This window comes from Leptopilina boulardi, unplaced genomic scaffold, assembly GCF_019393585.1.
Source record: "Leptopilina boulardi isolate dan_hultmark-lab unplaced genomic scaffold, ZJU_Lbou_2.1 LbouV2_249, whole genome shotgun sequence".
Taxonomy (NCBI): Eukaryota; Metazoa; Arthropoda; class Insecta; order Hymenoptera; family Figitidae; genus Leptopilina; species Leptopilina boulardi.
Window position 1 is genome coordinate 613,439 of NW_026137806.1, and position 21,834 is coordinate 635,272.

Below are 21,834 nucleotides of genomic sequence, written 5' to 3' on the forward strand. Positions count from 1 at the left end.
TCTATAAAACAAATACTAAAACAAGAGAAGCAGCAATTTTGGCTCAAGTTTATATACGCAAATAAAAAACTGTTAATTATGTAAATAGATACATAAATTTAAATAATATCAAAATAAATGAAAACGAATTGTTGATGTTAGAAAAATATTTGTTTAAAAAAAAAAAAAAGAAAAAAAAAACCTTTTATGGAAGTAAAAAACAATGTTAGAAAAAATTAATGAAGATTTTTGATAGTTAAAATAAAAAAAAAAAAAGACATATTAAACATTTTTACAACAAAAACGTATTGAAATCAAGATTATTTTGCATATAAACTCGTCTAATTGGACTCGTAATTGTATATAGGAGAGGGCATTGAACGCTTGGTATATAGTATATATAATTTATATGCAAAAAGGAAAAAAAAAATTCCCTAAGTTTTTTTTTATATATATATATATATATATGAAGCGAGGAATAAAAAAAAATTATTTATTTAATGTTCGAGATCTGGAAATAGGGTTGTAAATGAATGAAGAGTAGGGCCGGTATTTCTGTCAATTACATAATAAAAAGCGTTATGTAAGAACGACGCAGATGCCATATGCCCGCGCAACTCACAAACTTATAAAGCGCGATTTGGCATCATTGTACATATATTGAAATTGATATTAAAATCATTTTTAAGAAAAATCTTTTCCAAAAAAAAAAATTTTTTCCCCAAATTGATAATTATTTTTTAATAAATGAAATTAAAAAAAAAAAAATAATTTTTGATTTTAATACCTGTTCTTTTAGATTAGAAAATTTTAAAATGTCAATAAATGGCACTGGTGAAATCATTTTTTTTTGGAATTAATTTTGCCCTTTTAATATTTGTGCTGCTTTTAGTGCTCGATTATCATACAATAATTATATAATTAATTTTCCATACTTTCTAATTCGGTTTATATATTTTAATTTTCTACATAGAATTTTGGTAATGATTTAAAAAAAAAATTTCCTATTTTTTTCTCCATTTTAAAGTTTTTTTTTGCAAAAAATTTTTTTTGTATTTATAAAAATATTTCGATGAAAAATATATTATATTAGAAAGAAATATTAATAACATGAAAAAAATTGATGGCATTATTGGAAAGTGATGATGAGCAATGATTTAGTAATCATTTTTATATATAGTATACAGAAATAATTATAATTAATGTGCAATTGCGTGCTTTTGATGGAAAAAAAAAAATCTGACAGAGGCCATCTGTTTTGCTCTTATAGGCGAGTTCTAATTAAATTGATTCGTTCATCGCTGGTTAAACTCATGGCACGATGTTTTATTTCTTTTCTGGTTATTCAAGAGATGTGGTAACCTATAGTGACACGCGGGAAATGTTCGCGACCATTACCTACGCTATAATATGTAAGAGTATATTGCCCCACGTTAAATTACATAACAACTTGCTCCGCACTGGTTCACAAGATTTTTTTTTTTTTTTTAATTTTATTTTTACACTCCTATATTCCACCAATTAAATATCATTTATATATATACTTCATTTGTTTCACCTGCTTTATAAATTTTCAAGTAATTTTTTCATTCATATATTATTATTATTATTATAACATTGAACTTGAGAAAAAAAAATATTTCATAAACTAAAATTACTTTTTTAATTTTTTTCTCATTTTTCCACTACACAGGAAAAACAGTGGTATTTTAACACCAAAATAATACGCAACAAATTTTACCCTAAATCTGAGTTAAATCTTATGGGTTTTTTGGAGAAAATTACCCGCAACAAAAATAACGCACCAGCATTTTTTCTGTGTAATATCATATAATATTAATAAATAAAAATAATTTGGTAAGTTTTAAAAATTATTTTCAAAATTTATAATGTATATAATTTATCATTTATAATAAAATAAAACTTTCATGCAATTTGAGACTATTGCGCACATTTTATTTATAGTGTGATAAACAATGTTCACGAAAGTTTTGTTTATTATCTATACAAAAAAGAGAGATATATATAATGTAAATTCTACTAAAAAGTTTTATTTTCTATTCCGTGGAAATTTGATTCTTATTCAATAAATTTGAAAAATAATTTTTATTCAAGTCAAATAATTAGGTCAAAAAAAAAAAAGAAAACTATATGAAATTAATTGAAATAATAATAATAATATCACGCCCTACCAGGGCTCTAGTAGGGAATGAAACGCCACATCTGATCAGTGCCAAATCAGGGCGATCAGAAAATGTGGATTTCCTAATCAGGACCAAATCAGGCGGAGGCGTTTCATTCCCTAATAGGGCAGCCTGATCCGGCCCCAATCTGGGCCCTAGAAAAATTTCTGCTCTGGAAATAATAATAATAATAATAATAATAATAATAATAATAATAATAATAATAACAATAATAATAATAATAATAATACTTAATATTATTAATAATAATTCTTTTTTTAATCCGTCAAATAATAAATAAATTTCATTCGGATTTAAATTCAATAATTAATTTTATTAAATTAGAAAATTACTTTTTTTATATTTTAAATTATGAAAAAAGTTATTGAAATTGGAGGCATTTGTGAGAATAAATATATATATGTATGTTGAAGTGTAATTTCTCTCGTTCACAGAGAAAATAACTATTACTCTAACCATGAAGGTGCGTCTCGTGGACGCAGTAAGAGTAGGTCGCACGGACAGGAAACTATCGAACGGAAGCGGAGCGAGGTACTTGACCGTGAAAAGCACCGTAACCAGTGACGGCATCAATCGTTCAAGTTCCCTGAGAAACTTTTCATTAATGAAAATTCACATATTATAATAACAATAATTCTCAACAAATATAAAAAAAAGTAGAATCGTAAATTTTTTTTTTTGATTATATATAAAAGTTGTTTGAGCTTCTTTTTTAGTAATTGAAAAAAAAAAATTTGATTTGAATTCAAATAATATATCGCTCATTTGAATTAAATAAATATTTATACTTGAACGAAATATAAATATTTACATGAGACAAATAATTTTTATCTATACATTAAATAGCATTATTAAATATGCATTATATCTACATTTGATATATAATAATTTCTATATTTCAATAATAATTTCTCTATATTTGAAATGATAATTAATGCTATATATATATTTGAAGCAAATAACATTTTAATTGATACAAATATAATAATATTTATTTGATAATAGTCATAAATAATAATTATTTAAATTAAAAGTTTTGTTTTTAGAAAAAGCAAATTGAAATAACATTTTGTATTTGATGGGAACAAAAGTGCTATAATATATATATATATATATTTGGCAAGAATCGTGGAACAAGCAAAAGTTTATGTAAACTGAGAAAACTGAAGTGGCGCAGGTGAACGTGGAATCGTCGTTATATAAAAATGATGAATATTTAAAATCTTAGCAGAAAACGATTATTATCGCTTATTCTCTCACTGTTATAATGGAATATGAATAAAATATATATTTATCGAATTATAATATCAATTTGAAACTAAAAAAAAAAATATAGGTTTGCCCGCTTGTGGAAATAATGAATAAATAACAAATTTTTTTGATACAAAAAACAAATATTTTAATACAAAATGTAAGGAAATATGATTAACAATATCCGTGACATTGTTAGTTTACTGTAACTTCCATCATTTTTTTTTTTTTTTTTTTTTTTTTTTTTATCAATATCTCCCTTCTTCCTGTTTCCTCTGGAAATATCACCATTGTGTAGCTGTTAGTACAAGTATTTTTATCTTCTTTTAAAAATACGCACTAATTTATTTTTTATATTTTATTAAATTTTAAATAATTTTTAATAATTTATAGATAACTGCAAATTATCTATATATATTTTTTAGCCTTGTTATTATTATTATTATAATTATTATTATTATTATTATTATTATTATTATTATTATTATTATTATTATTATTATTACTATATAAATTGTCTTTTATTTCTTTTTTGAATAATTTTATATAAATTATAATTATTATAAATATTTTTTTTTTTTGCAAAATGTTAATTACATTATATTAATTGATTAATCATAAAAAATATTTCTTTTATTATTTTTCACTTCTTTTTTCTCCCCATTTTATTTTTCTTATTTTATATATGAATTGTGCCTTAGAGGTATATTTTCTTATATATTTCCTTTACGTAATAAATATACTTTATCGAACATTTTTGTAAAAGACGTTCAAAATGAAACGTTTGTATTATGCTAGTAGTGGTGTAAACAATAATTTTTCAAGATAGAAAGATTAGAAAATTTGTGATATTCGCCTAGTGTCTGTTTTAGATTGTGAAAGAAAAAATGTTTTTATATATTTTATTTTTTTCTAAATCTAGTATTTTGTAATTTTATATAACAATATATGTGTTTCATTATCACGAAATTCACATTATTAAAATATGGAAATTAAATTTTTTTTTGTATACTAATTGTATATATAGATTTTTAAATCTATAAGTAGAAAAAGAACGAGACATTTTATTTTTTTTATTTTTCTTTTTCAGTTTTGATTTATTAGAAAAATTTTATTTTACATTGAAAGAATTGTCCTATGGCAATAATAAATATTGTAAGTAGAAAAAGTACAGCTTTTGTCAGACGTGACTATCTCTTTATATATATATATATATATATATATATATATTATTTGTTATTAAATAGTAAATAACACTTTTGGAATAAGTTCAAAATGTATTAAAATTTCTTGAACAATAAACACCTCGTGTGACTCATATTCATTTTCGACTTGCACTCTTGCCAGAGTGAACAATTGAAATTTGAAAAAAAAAATTTGTTTTACTCTCTAAATCTGAATTAGTAAAAAATGATTACTAATTAATTTAAAATTAAACTAATTAAAAAAAATTAAACTAAAATTAGTTCTTTGCTTTAGAATTAGTTAAATTTTACTAATTGTTAGTAAAAGTTACTATAATAATTAGTAAAATTTTACTAATTCAGAAACAAAAAATGAGTAAACAAATTAGTAAACATTTTTACTACTCTCTAAATCTGAATTAGTAAAAAAAGTTTACTAATTTGAAATAGTGACTCACTTTTTGCTTCTTAATTAGTAAAATTTTACTAACTATTAGTAACTTTTACTAACAATTAGTAAAATTTAACTAATTCTAAAGCAAGAAAAAAAACTAATTTAAATTAGTAAACATTTTTACTAATTCAGATTTTTTTTTATTATTTCGAATTATATTTTTTATTGTATTGTATTTTTTTCGAAATTTGTGTATTCTCTTTTTTGGTCATCTAATTCGAGTATAGTAAGGAAATTGATAAATAATAAAGGAATAAGTCTACCTTGTTATTCTTATTGGTATATTAAGAGTAAACAAAGGAACCTGTGATTCATAACGTAGTATATAAACTCACTGCGCATGATAATGGGGGGCGTTTGGAAATACTTCAAGTCAATACTTGGAAAATAAGAGCCGTACTGTTATGTAACAAAACTCGGCTTTTACGATCCATCGATTAATATATGTTTATTTAGTAGAAAACTTGATATTCATTTTTCTTTTTTTTTATTATTGTCTTTCAACATTCAAGTAATTTTTACAACTCAGAGAGTTTGTAAAATTAATTTTTCAATCAATAAAAGTTTTCTAAATCTGAATTAGTAAAAATGTTTACTAATTTGAATTAGTCACTTAATTTTTGCTTTTGAATTAGTAAAATTTTACTAATTATTAGTAACTTTTATTAACAATTAGTAAAATTTAATTAAATTCTAAAGCAAAAAAAAAAAATAATTTGTTAATATTTTTACTGCTAATTCAGATTTAGAGAGAAGCAATTGAAAAGCTAACATTTTTTTGGGTTACTGTATTTAAGATATTATTAAATAAAAATTATATTTAACTAATATTAGAATAATATTAAATTAATATAATTAAAATATATAATTTTGTTATTACAATGTAAAAAAAAAACATGGAAAATTTATTCAATTTTGGAAAAGTAGGAATAAATTTTTTTTAACAAGGGGATAAAATTTGTTTAAAATAAAAGACAGTTATTGCATATGGTGTAAGATTCTTATATTGCAGTTGTGGAACGATTGAATAGAACGTCATCAGCAAACAGCAAAAGCGTTACGTAAAGGTCGGTCACCCGGCCACGCTACTCCTCTGCGCACAGTCGCAAGTCTCTAAAGCAGCAAAGCTTACAGTGTGTATGTGCAACAAAGTGCACGTCTGCATATCCTCATATATACGGCAAATATACCGGCTGTTAACTTGCGTCTCAGCAAAATGCGATTTCTTTGCAATTTCTGCGAAGGTCGCCACTTCGATTCCGCACTCATATATAAATTTAGTTATAATTACAAAATTTAAATTCAAAAAAATCAACATAAATTTTTACAATTTTAAAAAAAAATTTCACTAAACAAAATTAGTGGAAAAAAAACATTTTTTAAAATATTATATTCAAGATATTAAAACTTTTTCATTATATCAGAAATGATTTATTTGAACCAAATAAAATATATTTGAATTAAATAAACGTATATATTTGTCTCAGAGCTTACTACTCTCTAAATCTAAATTAGTAAAAATGTTTACTAATTTGAATTAGTGACTCACTTTTTGCTTCTGAATTAGTAAAATTTTTACTAATTATTAGTAACTTTTACTAACAATTAGTAAAATTAGTAAAAAACTTTTTGCTTGAGAATTAGTTAAATTTTACTAATTGTTAGTAAAAGTTACTAATAATTAGTAAAAATTTTACTAATTCAGAAGCAAAAAGTGAGTCACTAATTCAAATTAGTAAACATTTTTACTAATTCAGATTTAGAGAGTAACTTATTTATATTTGGTGTAAATAAAAAAATTTTATTTGTCAGTAATCAATTTTTCTTTGGCTCAAATAAATTTTTTTTTTATTTCAATGAAATAAAATATATTTGTAACAAATAAATGAATTAGTAGACGCAAATATACCATTTCTCTGAGTGTAAGTACTAATTTTAGTCAAAATTAGTAAAAAAAAAAAATTGTATTAATTTTTTGTCATTTTTCATTAAAAAAACTAAAATAAAGAAAGAGTTAAAAAAATAGTATTAAATAAAAAATAGTAATATTTTACTAAAAATTAGTGAATATAATTAGTACCTAGTCTAGGAATTCAAATTCAAAGAGTTGCGTTTGCTGTTATTTTTTTAAATTTATATTTTGTTCTCATATAGCTTTTTAAAAATTATTACCTTTAAAAAAAATTCACGTAATTTATATTTATAGTAAAGAAATTATTTCTTTATTGTTATTGTTCACGTTATGCTGAATTTCGATTTTTGTTATAGAATACATAAAAATCGCTTGCGTGTGAGTTTAAAATTTAATAAACAAATTCAAAAATACGCGAAACTAATTATTTTATGCTTCTAAGAAACTTCTCCGGAATTATTATATTAGTTTAAAAAACCGAAAAAAAATAAAAACTTTTTTTGAGAAAACTAAAAATACAATAAAAAAAAAAAATAATATAAAAATTATTAAAAAAACATAATTCGATATAATTTCACTCGGCTTCTTGAAAAAAAAACACTTTTGCGTATTTTAATTTTGTATCTCCGACAAATTTATTTATAACTTGTTTTGCAATGACATGGAAATTATTATAATGAATATATAAAGAGTATATATATATATATATATATATATATATATATATATACTTTCGCATTTTATAAAATATGTCTTTAACACATGCAAACATGAATTACACGTGTCACTTGCAAGAAAACTTTTTTTTTTATATTAATATATTTAACTATATTGTATATTTTACTTCAAGTATTGTTTCGCGATCAATATATAGTACGTCATAATGTTAGCAACGAATGACCGAGAAAAATAGGAATGCGTATAAAAAAAAACATATTTCTTTTTTCTTGTTTTTTTTTTTATGTCAAATTTTTTTTTTTCTATAAAAAAAAAACAAAAAAAGTTTATTTTAATTTAGTAAAAGAAATAAATAATACAATAATGTGTCTAAATAGAGATTTATAAAATTTTTTTTTTTTTTTTTGGCTTTATTGCAAGAATGTTCAAAGAGATTGAAATTTCTTGGACTGAATCCATATAAATATAAATCAAGATTGCTCATCGTGAAATTCATTAGGTTCTGATTAGACAAATATAATGAAGAATAATGATAATTGACGAAGAAAAATTAAAGGAAAATTAAAGTATATATATACAATTTTAATGTTTCCCCTCAATTGTTTCATTAGTTAACAACACACGGCCTTTGAGAGAGTGGACAACAGACTCTCTTGGGTGCGAAGGCAATGACATTGCCTCACGCCAGGATGCATTCTGCGTCATTCGTTTGACGTTGTCATTCACCTTCTATATATCTTCAATACGAAGAAACATTTTTTTTTTTTTTTTTTTTTGAAAATTATTATTAAAAAAAAAACTTCAAAATAAAATTTTCGTATAATAATATTTTGATAAATTTTAATAATTAATTTAATTAAATACTCTCTAAATCTGAATTAGTAAAAATGTTTACTAATTTAAATTAGTGACACACTTTTTGCTTTAGAATTAGTAAAATTTTACTAATTATTAGTAACTTTTACTAACAATTTAGTAAAATTTAACTAATTATAAAGCAAAAAGTGAGTCACTAATTCAAATTAGTAAACTTTTTTACTAATTCAGATTTAGAGAGTAGAATGAATTTTAAATTAATTTTGTTTAATTAAATAAATTCAAATTTTTTTTTATATAAAGAGCTCAATTTTAGTACTAGATGGAAAAATGGTAAATTTCATGCTTTAATTGTGTTAACCTTGTTACACATGGAAGAAAGATATATATCACTGTGGCATTACGTTCAAGTTCGACGAACTTTTTGTCAATTTTTCCCTCTTATATGTTATATAGATTAAATCAGTTTCGCGTCTTTAGAAACAAAACCAGAATTATTCATGAAGCTTTTATATATAAACAATTTATTCTCATCCTTCCATTTATTTCCTTTTTTTCTCAATTGAATATATATAGATATCTTTTTTTATATTTAAATAAATACATATTAAAATTATTTTTTCTAACTAATTTTAAATTCAATTAAAATAAAATTCATTTAAAAATTCGATAAAAAAAAATTTATTTACTACTTCATTATTGCATTGTTATGTAAATTAATAATAGCACTTGAGTTAAATCAACTTTATGTAACTTATTATTCCAAATTTTTCACAAACACTAATTGGATAATATATCTGTTTACATAGTGAAATAGTACATTTTTTTCTATTTTTTTTTTTTTTTTAATAATTTTTAATAATGAAAAATAAATTGACAAAGATTTGTTTTTCAAAGCTATTGCATATAGTAATAAACAATATATAGAAATCGGGTTATTAATTTATTTGCGAAAATAAAAAAAATTCAATATTTCTAAACTATTGGCGCGTCGTTACGTCAATTTTATATAATGCAATTCATCGAGAGTTGAAACTCGAAATTCAACTGATTTACGACATAGTTTTTCAACAATAAGTAACACAGCAAATGAGCCTTTCTGATTTAAGATTATGTTAAATTTTATACTGTCGCCTAAATCCGTTGTAATTTGTAAATATATGTAATAATCGATATAATTGGAGGAAATTTACGAAATCTGATATTGCATTATACACTTTGTTGCTTAAGATCTTTTATCACAATTACATATATATATATACAAACACATACATTAGATATAATTATTGTTATTAATTTCTCTTACCTAATTTAGTTTCGTTATAAATGAAAAGCCATTTTTTTTCTCAAGTTTTTCTTTATTAATGTTATTTTAATAGTGTTGAAAAGTTATTTATTATTATTATTAAAATTATTAATATTTAATATTATTTACTAATCTCTAAATCTGAATTAGTAAAAATGTTTACTAATTTAAACTAGTTTTTTTTGCTTTAGAATTAGTTAAATTTTACTATTTGTTAGTAAAAGTTACTAATAATTAGTAAAATTTAGTAAATTAGTAACAGTTACTAATAATTAGTAAAATTTAGTGAATTAGTAAAAGTTACTAACAATTAGTAAAATTTAACTAATTCTAAAGCAAAAAAAAAAAACTAATTTAAATTAGTAAACATTTTTACTAATTCAGATTTAGAGAGTATTATTTTTTTATTTTTATTTTAGAAAGAGTAGAAATTATAATTTATTAATTAAAATTTAATTTTATTATTAAAAAAAAATAATTTATAATTTTATTTTCGCATAAAATAATTATTTACCAAAAAAAAAAAATTTTTTTTTTTGCCTGTTTCAGCACCAAACAGTCCATTGCATCTTAGTAATAGGGCCCATGCCTTATTTTTGCTGAATAGGCCACAAGCTTCTCTCACCGATGCTGATCATGCTGTTCGTTTAAGACCAGACTGGGGCAAGGTTGGCATTTCATTTTACTAAATATATATCGCGAAATACATTAAAAAAAAAAAAGAATTCTCTATTTTTTTCTTGGATAAAAAAAAAAAATAATGAAGACAATTTTTTTTTTTTCATTTTTCTATTATAGGGGCATTATAGACGTGGATTAGCATTATCAGCGTTAGGAAGGCATGAAGAAGCTATTTTTGCTCTTTGTACAAGTGTAGCCATTGACAAAAATTCTCAAAATGTTCGTCATGAACTCACAAGGGTATGTATGTTTTTTTTTTTTTTCTATTATTATTTAAGTTTAATTTTTTATAATTTCATAAACTTTGCAAAAAAAATTACGTAACGAGATGTTTGTGAAATAAAAAAAATTATCTATGCAATGACAACAATTTACGTCTATGAAACCTTACGCAAGGTTTTTTTTTAATTCACCTTAATAGTGTTATCATCTAGATTCTATTGTTACCTAATATATGTCTTTTATATTATTTATTTAATCATTAGTCTTTATTATTAACTAGACACATTAATAAAAATTTTATTTCTTGACACAATTTTTTTCTACTGTGACAATTATTTATTTTTTCTAATTAAAATTATTATTATTATTATTATTATTATTATTATTATTATTATTATTATTATTATTATTATTATTACTATTATTATTATCATTATTTTTATTATTATTATTATCATTATTTTTATTATTATTATTATTATTATATTTAATTAATATTTGCATTATTAACTAATTTTATTATTATCACTATTTTTGAATTTTGTAAATTATTCATTAAAAAAAATTTTTTTTTTCTTTTCTTTTATATTTCAGGCGTTACATCGAGCACTGTCGCCAAATCTTCGAAGAAATAATAACGCTTTTATTTTAACTCCATACAATTTAGTGGAGACCACTATTCGCACAAAAAGAAATCGTCATCATTTGCTGTTGCCTTTAATGAATTCACATCAAAGGCATCGAAGAGCAACGCTTAATACCTCAGATTGTGAAGACAATAGCAGTGGAGGAGAGGAAGAATTTACACAGGTAGATTTTTTTAAGTGTAATTAAAAACGGATTTGAGAGCTTTTCCGTTTTTTTTTTTTTTTTAAACGTTGATAATTAATTACTTTTGAAAAATGAAATTGCATATATTCGATACATTGCATATTATCCTAAAATAAGAATAATTTCCTTATAAAGATTTTCCTTATTAACACAATTTTATATTTCCACTTTAAATTCTATTCAATTTTTGTTTTTTTTTTTAATTTCTTATTTAAAAATTAAAAAATTTTAATTATATATTAATAAAAATAAAAAATTGTTGCAATGCTATTATTTAAAATGCAATTTTGCCTTATTTTAATCTTTGTCATGAAAATTAATAGCGCTGCTTATCTTATTTTAATATAACTGAAAAGATTATAATTAAACCAAATAATAAAATTTAATTTAAAAAACAAATGATAAAAAAATAATTTGATTTATTTAAAAAAAAAAATATTTCTTTGATTGAAATAATCCGTTATTTGACTAAATAAATGTTTATTTCAACCAAATATTACATATGAGCATAATATACTGTTTTTAAAGGAAAAGAAAAAAAAAATATTTCTTTAAATACAGTTTATTTTGATGTATACTGCTACAATTTTTTTTTTCTATTTTAATAGAACAATGAAGTCTTGAAGAAATTAAGTTTTTTGAATTCATCAAATGGTATGTGAAATAGAAGCCAAATTTTCTCCGTGGAAGTAATAATCCAAATAATTTGAAGGATGAAATTATTTTTCTCTTCTTTTGGGAAAATATTTTTAAAAAAAAATAATCCCATTTTCTAAATTATTTTTATTATATAATACGCGAAATCATTTTTCCGATTAATTCTATATATAAACATTGCGTGAAATCTGGAGAATTGACGGTAAATTACAAAAATTAGTAATTTCAATATAATTGATTATTAATAATATGGTTTTCTCAAATAATATTAATTTAATATTTGATGTTAACCAAGGAATAATTCGTTTTCATATATATGAGATTCCCCTACCGAGCCACAACTGAAATTACATATATATTCAACAACCAGAGCGATAAGTTTAATTTTATTTATATAAATGTTAATAATTGTCGTATTCGTTTTCAATTTAGAATTTAAAAAAAAAATATTATTCAATTTTTTTTTTTTAAGTATTTATAAATAAATCAATTTCAATTCAATATATAATATTTTATATTATTAAAAAGCAAATTTGTATTATTTATTTTGAGCTGTAAAAATTCAAAAATACCAATAAAAAAATTTTATTCCTAAAAATTGTATAACCTTACACTTTTCAATAGATATCTACTTTATGGAACCTTAATTAATTAATTTCATCCAAATTTTGGAAAATTTAGTTTGCTAAAAAAAAAATTACTAATTACTAATTTTTAATGAAATATTCGTGAAGGTTTTCAGTTGCTAAATTTATTGGAAATTACAATAAAAACCATTCCTTTCATTCCGTGTATTGATTCAAATTAGAGATTAAAATCAAAATCATAAAATTGATTATCGATCAATTATTTATGTGAGAAAAATCGATTGTAATCGATTAAAAATCGAATTTAAGACTACTTTTAACCAAAGGAATATATTATTAATCAAATACGACTAATCGATTATTAAAAACTATTCGATTATCGTGTGAAATCAATTTCAATTTTACCATTTTTAATTTAAATTTAATAAATACATATGGAATTGTTTATAGGCATTTTTGGGTAACTTTAAGTTCAAAACGACAATTTGTAAAAAAGAAAAAATTTTAATTTATAATTGATCGTATTTAATATTGCATGTGAATGAATAAGTTTTGATTTTTATGTTTGTAAATGTTATTAGTCCTCGCAATTTTAACGATTTATTTATTTTGTAATTTTTTTTTTTTTTTATTTATTTTCTTTCTTAACTTTAATAAATTGTTAATTATATTAAAATGTTTTATTATATTCAATTTTTAAATATAAAATCAAATATAGTTTTTTCCCTTAACTTATATATTATAAAAATTAAACAAACATACATTACAGGATTTATATGTAATTATATTACATATATAAACTGAAGCTATTATAAATTAAGACTCATAAAATAATCTTCAACATTTAGAGAAAAAAAAATTCATTTAAAATAACCAAATTCTAGTTTCTAATCAAATAATACAAAAAATTAACATACTAATTTTTAGGTCTGAAACTAGTACCAAAAACAAAGTTTTCCTTATTTTGAAACAAATTATATTAATTTTTTAAAATAAAAATTCTTTCACTGATTTTTTTTTTTAAAGACAAATCTGCAAAAAATCTAAAAATTATACATAATTTAGTCAAAAAAAAAAAAAAATTATGTCAAAATTTTCCACCTGAAAAAGAATATAATCATCATATCAAAATGATTTTAAAAAATATTTTTTTTTTTAACTTAAAATTAAATTTATGTATAATTTAAAATCAATAAAAATTTATGTTTAAATTGAATATATTATTCACGTTGAATCAAACAAAAAATATATACACAGAAAATTAAAAGGCATTAAAATCAGCTGCAACGCTTCTTATTTTAATCCAATTTTGTTTATTTTAATCCTTTTTGATATTAAAATAAGCAAAATTGTATTAAAATAATAAGCTTATTTTAATGCCTTTTAATTTTCTGTGTATGTTTGAAACAAATTTAAATATATTTAACTGTATAAAATAAGTTTTAATTATAAACATAATATATTGCAAAAATATCCTTCTCTAAGTGAATTATATTTATATTATTTATATACTTATAAATTTTTTTATTATTAAAAAAAAAAACATATATACAAAATATCGCAAAATGTAAGATATTAAAAAATAAGTTGCAAAACGCTCTTATTTTAATTCAATTTTGATATTAAATTAATTTCAAAATTTTCTATGCGATATATATAGTAAAATTATATATTTGAAAAAAAAAATTATATATAAATTATATGTAAATAAAGGACATTAAAAAAAAAGTGCATTTTCTTTGTGAAATATTATATTTATATGATTAGAAAATTAAAATTAAATATTATATTTTTATATTTTCATTATCGCTAAATGTCCCATGAAATTTTTACAGATTATCTGTCGAACGCCATTATCAAATATGATGCCACAGGATAGTGCCAAATTGCATGCATCCATAAACAGGGTATATCAGGAAATTGAAAAATTAAAAAGTAAGTCAAATTTTAGCTGAAAATTAAATAACTCGTAGGCTTATTGGGTAAGTGTACCAACTACGGCGTGTGCATCAATTACGGCGCGTTCATAAAAAATAACTATTATTATATATAATTGTTGCAAAATGATTTTAAAAAATTATTTTAATCTTTTTTTATTTGATACAATTACTAATAAAGATGAACATTTAAACAATTATTAATTTAATTATTTTAAGATGAAATTTTTTCCCTCGAAACATTTTTAAGATTTCCATTGGCTTCAATTACGGCTGGCAAAGTATTCTCTAAATCTGAAATAGTAAAAATGTTTACTAATTTAAATTAGTTTTTTGTTTTTGCTTTAGAATTAGTTAAATTTTACTAATTGTTAGTAAAAGTTACTAATAATTAATAAAAGTTCTATTTCAAAGGTATTTTGACACGAATCGCGCCGTTATTTGTACATTTAACCTATACCGAATTTTTGTTTGACAGAATTTTTATTTTATATAGTCATTATCAGATTTACAAGACTTTTTATTTAATTTAACATATATAAAAAAAATCTAATTCGAAAATTTGTTTAGAAAATAATTATTTATGATTAAATACTAAATAGACTAATAAATTCATAATAATAATAATAAAGAAAAAAAAACGTTAAAGTAACGAAATTACACGATTTTTAGGAATGGAATTAAGACCCGCGGAAATTCTTCTACCTCCTTTATCTAGTGGAACAACCGGTGAATTGGACTGCATTCTTTGCTGCAGACTATTATGGAATCCTGTCACAACACCATGTGGACACACATATTGTTGGATGTGTTTAGATCGTTGTCTAGATTATTCTTCCTCTTGCCCCCTTTGCGTCACTTCTCTTTCTGACGTAAGTATAACAATCTTTTTGTCCCTAAAATTATTATTTACTTTTTTTTAAAATATCCTTTAGTATCGTCTTCTTCTTCTTTTTTTTGGGGGGGGGGGGGTGGCGCATGATTATATTCTAAAAATCATTAGTCAGAATTTATATTTTATCGAATTTCATATTTGTAATAATTAGTTTTGAGTCGAATTTTCATTTTTTCGAATTAATATTTTTGCATAATTTTCATCAAACCGATTTTCTTTATTACAGAATTTTTATATAACCAAAAATTAACTTCGCAGAATTTTTATTTGTTTTAATTTTTATTTGCTTGAATTTTCATTTAAAATAATAGGCATTTTAAAGAATATTTATTGGGTAGAATTTCATTGCATAGAATTTTCATATAGGTTCTTTTAGATGAATTTTCAATTTGTTCGAATTATTATTTGAGATAATTTTCATAAAACCGAATTTTTCATACTACAGAATTTTTACTTAACCGAAAAATCATATTTAATAGAATTTCTAATTGATAGAATTTTCATTTGTCCGAATTGGCAAAATGGTCGAATAAAATACGATAGGCGCAATTTTTAAAATCAACCAATCAAAAATTATCCATAAAATTGTGATTGGTTTATTTTAAAAATCGCGCCTGTCGTCTGTTGGTTCGGCCATTTTGCAAATTCGGACAAATAAAAATTCTATCAATTAGAAATTCTATTAAATATGATTTTTCGGTTAAATAAAAATTCTAATGTAATATAAAAAAATTCGGTTTTATGAAAATTATCTCAAATAATAATTCGAAAAAATGAAAATTCATCTGAAAGAATAAAATATGAAAATTCTATCCAATAAAAATTCTTTAAAATGCCTATTATTTTAAATGAAAATTCGAGCAAATAAAACTTCTAACAAATAAAAATTTTGCGAAGTGAATTTTCAGTTATATAAAAATTCTGTAATAGAGAAAATCGGTTTGATGAATATTATGCAAAAATATTAATTCGAACAAATAAAAATTCGACTCAAAACTAATTATGACAAATGAAATTCGATAAAATGTAAATTATGACTAATGATTTTTAGAACATAACCATGCGGTTTTCTTTAGGACGTCAAGAACACTATTTTTTAATAACATTTTATAAATAAATAATATAAAAATCTATTAAATATGAAATTTTTTTCAAAATAAAAATTATATTTAGAAACTACAATTTTAAGACGAGAAAAACCCCCTTCTTTTTTTTTAATTGGTGAACAGGAACTCGAGAAAAAATTTTTTTTGAAATAAGACTGCAAAAAATTTCAATTGTTTATAACTTTAACAAAAAAAAAAATTTTTTTTGACCTAAAAATTTCAGGGACTTATTTTTACCATGTAAGAAGTCAAAAGAAATGATTTTTGATTAAAAAAAAAAAAATTTCTGAATTTTAGGTGATCCGTTTGAGAAATTCTGATCCAATTACAAAACATTTTGCAATTTTTTTTTTTTATTGTTTTCAGATATATGCAATAAAGCAAAAAAAATTTTTTAAACAATCAAACTAAAAATAAATAAAATTTATTTATTAAAATTAAAAAACAACTTTTATTTTCTTAAAAAAGTTTTTCAAAAATTTATTTTAAATAATTAAAGTGAATAATAAAATAATTAAATAGCTAATTGTATAATTATATTACATTATAATTATTTTATAAACATTTTTATTTTTACTTAATTGTTTTTATATATATTATAAAAACTTTGGTTTTATAATAAATATATTTTTATGTTTATTTTTTGATTTTTTAAAATAATAATTTGCAATATATATTATACTTAATAGGGATTAAAAAAACTCTTTTTTTTTGATTTTATATATAATAAAATATTAATTAGTTAGTTACACATTTTTTCCTAAAAAAAAAAAAAAAAAAAATTATTACCTGGAGCAGAGATTTCACTATTGCAGTGAAACTGATCTCTGTAGCTTTCTTTTCGGGACGCATGATTATGTTCTAAAAATCATTAGTCATAATTTACATTTTATCGAATTTTATTTGTCCTAATTAGTTTTGAGCCGAATTTTAATTTGTTCGAAATAGCATTTGGCATAATTTTCATCAATCCGATTTTCTATATGGCAAGAATTTTTATATAACGGAAAATTCAACTCACAGAATTTTTATTTCTTCGAATTTTTTTATTTGTCAGAATTTTTATTTGCTCGAATTTTCATGTTTAACATAATCGGCATTTTAAAGAATTTTTATTTGGATAGAATTTCATTGAATAGAATTTTCATTTAGATGAATTTTCATTTATTCGAATTATTATTTGATATAATTTCCATATAATCGATTTTTCATATAGAATTTTTACTTAACCGACAAATCATTTAATAGAATTTTGTAATGTGATAGAATTTTCATTTGTCCGAATTTTCAAATGGCCGAACAAACAATTGACAGAATGATTTCGGCGCAATTTTTAAAATCAATTCCCAAGAAGCACGTCATATAACCTTAATATCAAGGTAATATTACATGTAAGATTCGTAATATAACGTTGTAATATTACAGTAATCTTACAGTGATCTTAAAATGTCCGCCTCAAGGTAATATTACCGGTAATGTTACTGTAATATTACGCGCTAATATTAAGGTAATATTACGAGAGAATATTACAGTAATATTATGGGAACATTTCTTTACGAAAAAAATCTACCCATCCAGGGAATCGAACCCCGAACTCAAAGCACACGAGTCCAGAGTTTTACCAACAAGCCAAATTCACTTATAGTATATTTACGTTTTTTATGCTTTATGAATAACTCAAATCAGTCTGTAATATTACTGTAATATTACCGTTAATATTACAGTAATATTCCCGGTAATATTACCTTGAGGCGGACATTTTAAAAACACTGTAACATTACTGTAATATTACAGCGTTATATTACGATTCTTACATGTAATATTACCTTGATATTGAGGATATATTACGTGCTTCTTGGGAACCAATCAAAAATTATTCATAAAATTGTGATTGATTGATTTTAAAAATCGCGCTGAAATATTAAATTTTTGATTTGGGTTTATATTAAAGTGCAGGATTCGTTATTTAGGTCAGTTGTGTTTTTTAAGCTTCAATTGCAATCAATTCATGGCCCTTTTTCTTTGACATTCCAGTATCTGGCTAGTAGCCAAAAGACTGTAACTGACTTTGTGGAGAGAGCTTTGAAGATAGTGGCGCCAAAGGAATTTACTTCGAGGGCGTCGAGTCATCGACACGAGCTAGTTCAAGGCCTCGGTCTTCTTGGTTGTGAAGAGATAGCCGTTTTTATTTGCACAACATCATTCCCATGCGTTGCATGTCCCCTTTTTGTATATGAACCGAGATACAGACTGATGGTGAGACGATGCGTCGAAAGTGGTGTTCGACAATTTGGCATTGCGGCGTGCCTCAATAGAGATGCAACTGGTGCCAAAAGGTATAGAAACTAGAAAAAAAAAAAAAAAATTTCAAAATTATTAAATTGTAAAATTTTTTTTTCCAGATACGCTGAATTTGGGACCATGTTAGAAATTCGAGATCGTGTTTTATTAAAAGATGGATGCAGTATTTTAAGTACAATTGGAGGTAAAAGATTTAGAGTGTTGTCAGGTGGGGAAAAAGATGGTTATGATACAGCACAAGTGGAATTTATTAGAGACACGCCCGTTCAGCCTAATCAAGTGATCAATATTTTGGAACTTCACGATAAGGTAATTTTCAAAATTTTTTTAAATTCTCTTATTTTAGTTTCTAATTGTTTTTTTTTCACAGGTTCAATCGAAAAGCAGAAGATGGTGGGACACGGTGCCATTGAATCAACAATCAGAAATTCAACGTGTTTTTGGAAGAATGCCAGAAACAGAAGAAGATTGGCTGTGCTTAGCAGATGGACCCTCATGGACATGGTGGTTATTGGCCATTTTACCATTGGGACCTCAATTACAAATTGGAATTCTTGGTACCACGAGCCTTGAAAAACGATTGAGGGCCATTGAAAAAACTCTCGATCATATGGAACAGAGACAATTTACAGTAACATCTGCAACATCTGAAGAAACAACAACTTCAACAAGTATATGTAGAGATGACGATGTCATTAATCAAAATTCCGTTTCACTGGTTCAACAATCCTAGAATTTGGCCTATAAATCAAAAATTTAAATTTCTATCTCAAAGTCTGATCAATCTTTTTTTTTTATATATATATAAATGCACACATTTCTTCTCTGTCTTTTCTTCTTCGCTATTAAAAAACAGCCTTTCGCCGCAATAATCTATTTTCAAAGTACAAATTTGAATCAACTATTTTCAATATCAAATTATTGGGAAAATAAAATGAATGAATTTTTTTTAATATAAAAATTAAATCGATTATGCACAATTGATTCTTAATTAGAATCTTAATAATTAAAAAATCTCGATTTCTCCGATTGTTAAGAAATGATTAATGTTAATTAATGCAATATAATCAACGCTCAATTAATTGAATTTTTAATCGTTCATCCTTTGTGTATATAAATTTCACAAAAATATTCGACTATTTTTCTCAATAATTTGAAAAATTATCTCTATCCTATTTGAATGACAAATATATATATATATATGTGTATATGAAATCCATGGGGAGCAAATCATTTACTACATTCTATGTGTGAAAAAAAAAAAAAAAATATCGTAATTGTATGAAAGTTTTTTATTACTCGAATTTTCTCAACAAATATTCGACGAACACTTGAGAAAATATTTTAGAATGTCTGAATTTTTAAAAATGCAGCGCAAATAATTCATCATTTTTTTTTTTTTTATAACTCTCACAAATAATAATTAAGGCGTCACTTGATAAGACTACTCGCTATGCTAGCAAATAGTAATTTATTTTCATATCTAAAAAAAAAGAATCATCACAATCTTATTGAATATTTTTAAAATTTCGTTTGATATTTATAAGGTTTTCCTAATTACCGATAAATAAATTTTCGAATTAACACAAATACATATTGTGGAGAATAATTCGAGAAAAAGAATTTTCAATTTTTCAAATTCAAAAAGATTTAAATCTATGTTTAAAAATATATATGAAAAATCATTGTGATATATATTTATTATATGTTATACATTACTGTTTGCTGTAATTTCTCAAGTATTTTGTTTAATTCAAAAAAAAATTAGTTTAACTTTTACGTAAAATCAATTGAATTTAAAAAAAAAAAAAACAAAATACTTCCTTGAGAAAATATTTGTTATTGAAATGTTTAATATTCTGAATATAAATACAATGTGAATTACATATTGTGAATTTCAAACAAAAATTTAATTGGCAAAAAAAATTGTATGTTTATGTAAAATATAAATTCAATATATGAATTATATTAACAACTTGTAAACTCGAAAAAAATTTAAGTTGACAAAAAAAAAAAAGGAATGTTAAATAATTTTATTTACAGTGAAATGAAAATTTTAATATTGACAAAATTGTTGGATTTCTTGTCATTTATTCATTTAAAGGGAGCTTTCAATTTTTACTCTATTTGTTTTTTAAATTATCTATGAAAAAAAAAGTATTGAAAAAAAGGGATCAATTTTTTAGACACTTTTATTTATTGTAGATAGATATGTCAGAAATAAATAAGTGATCAAACAATTTTGAGCAGTAATACATATCAAGTAAAATTTTTTAAAAATATTCAAAGTAGTAAATCTCTAGAAACTTCATATCAATCATTCAAACATACAGTTTAGTATGTACAAAAGATGAGACAAAACTAGTTATACACAATTTGCATATATATTATTTATTTACTATTTGTTGTTATTATAACGACATGAACTATATATATATATATAATATAAATATGGCTTTTTACCATATATTATATACTAATGTCGATAAAAAAAAAAAAATACACAATTGTTGTATTTCACCAATTTTTTTTTTTTTTTTATACTCAAGAAGAAACCTTTCCATGTTTTTCAAACTTGACGTACGCTTTAAAAAAAAAAAAGCAAAGGAATGAAACAAGAATGACTATAATTTTTTTTTTCCAGGGTTGTCTATTCGTCGTGATAAAAGAAAATATATATGTAGTTTTTGACGTGTGATTCAAGAATTAGATCTCAATTGAGAAGAATATGAAGACTTTTATTAATTACGAAAAAAAGAAAAGAAATGAAAATAATTATAAGGATAATATGAATTTTTATTATATTTCTTTAAATTTTCTCTCTCAATGGAGA

The 21,834-nt window shown here is 22.5% G+C and overlaps 1 protein-coding gene across 1 annotated transcript in view; it reads left to right on the top strand.

Moving 5' to 3' along the window:
- Positions 1 to 21,544, top strand: part of LOC127280710 (LON peptidase N-terminal domain and RING finger protein 3) — a 34,549-nt gene extending 13,005 nt beyond the window's left edge. The window contains exons 2-9 of the mRNA XM_051303917.1: positions 10,334 to 10,452; positions 10,583 to 10,705; positions 11,282 to 11,497; positions 14,598 to 14,697; positions 15,372 to 15,571; positions 18,735 to 19,036; positions 19,103 to 19,310; positions 19,372 to 21,544. Coding sequence (XP_051159874.1) covers positions 10,334 to 10,452; positions 10,583 to 10,705; positions 11,282 to 11,497; positions 14,598 to 14,697; positions 15,372 to 15,571; positions 18,735 to 19,036; positions 19,103 to 19,310; positions 19,372 to 19,734 — 1,631 coding nt within the window. The 3' untranslated portion in view covers positions 19,735 to 21,544. The remainder of the gene's footprint in view (positions 1 to 10,333; positions 10,453 to 10,582; positions 10,706 to 11,281; positions 11,498 to 14,597; positions 14,698 to 15,371; positions 15,572 to 18,734; positions 19,037 to 19,102; positions 19,311 to 19,371) is intronic.
- Positions 21,545 to 21,834: the final 290 nt, after the last annotated feature.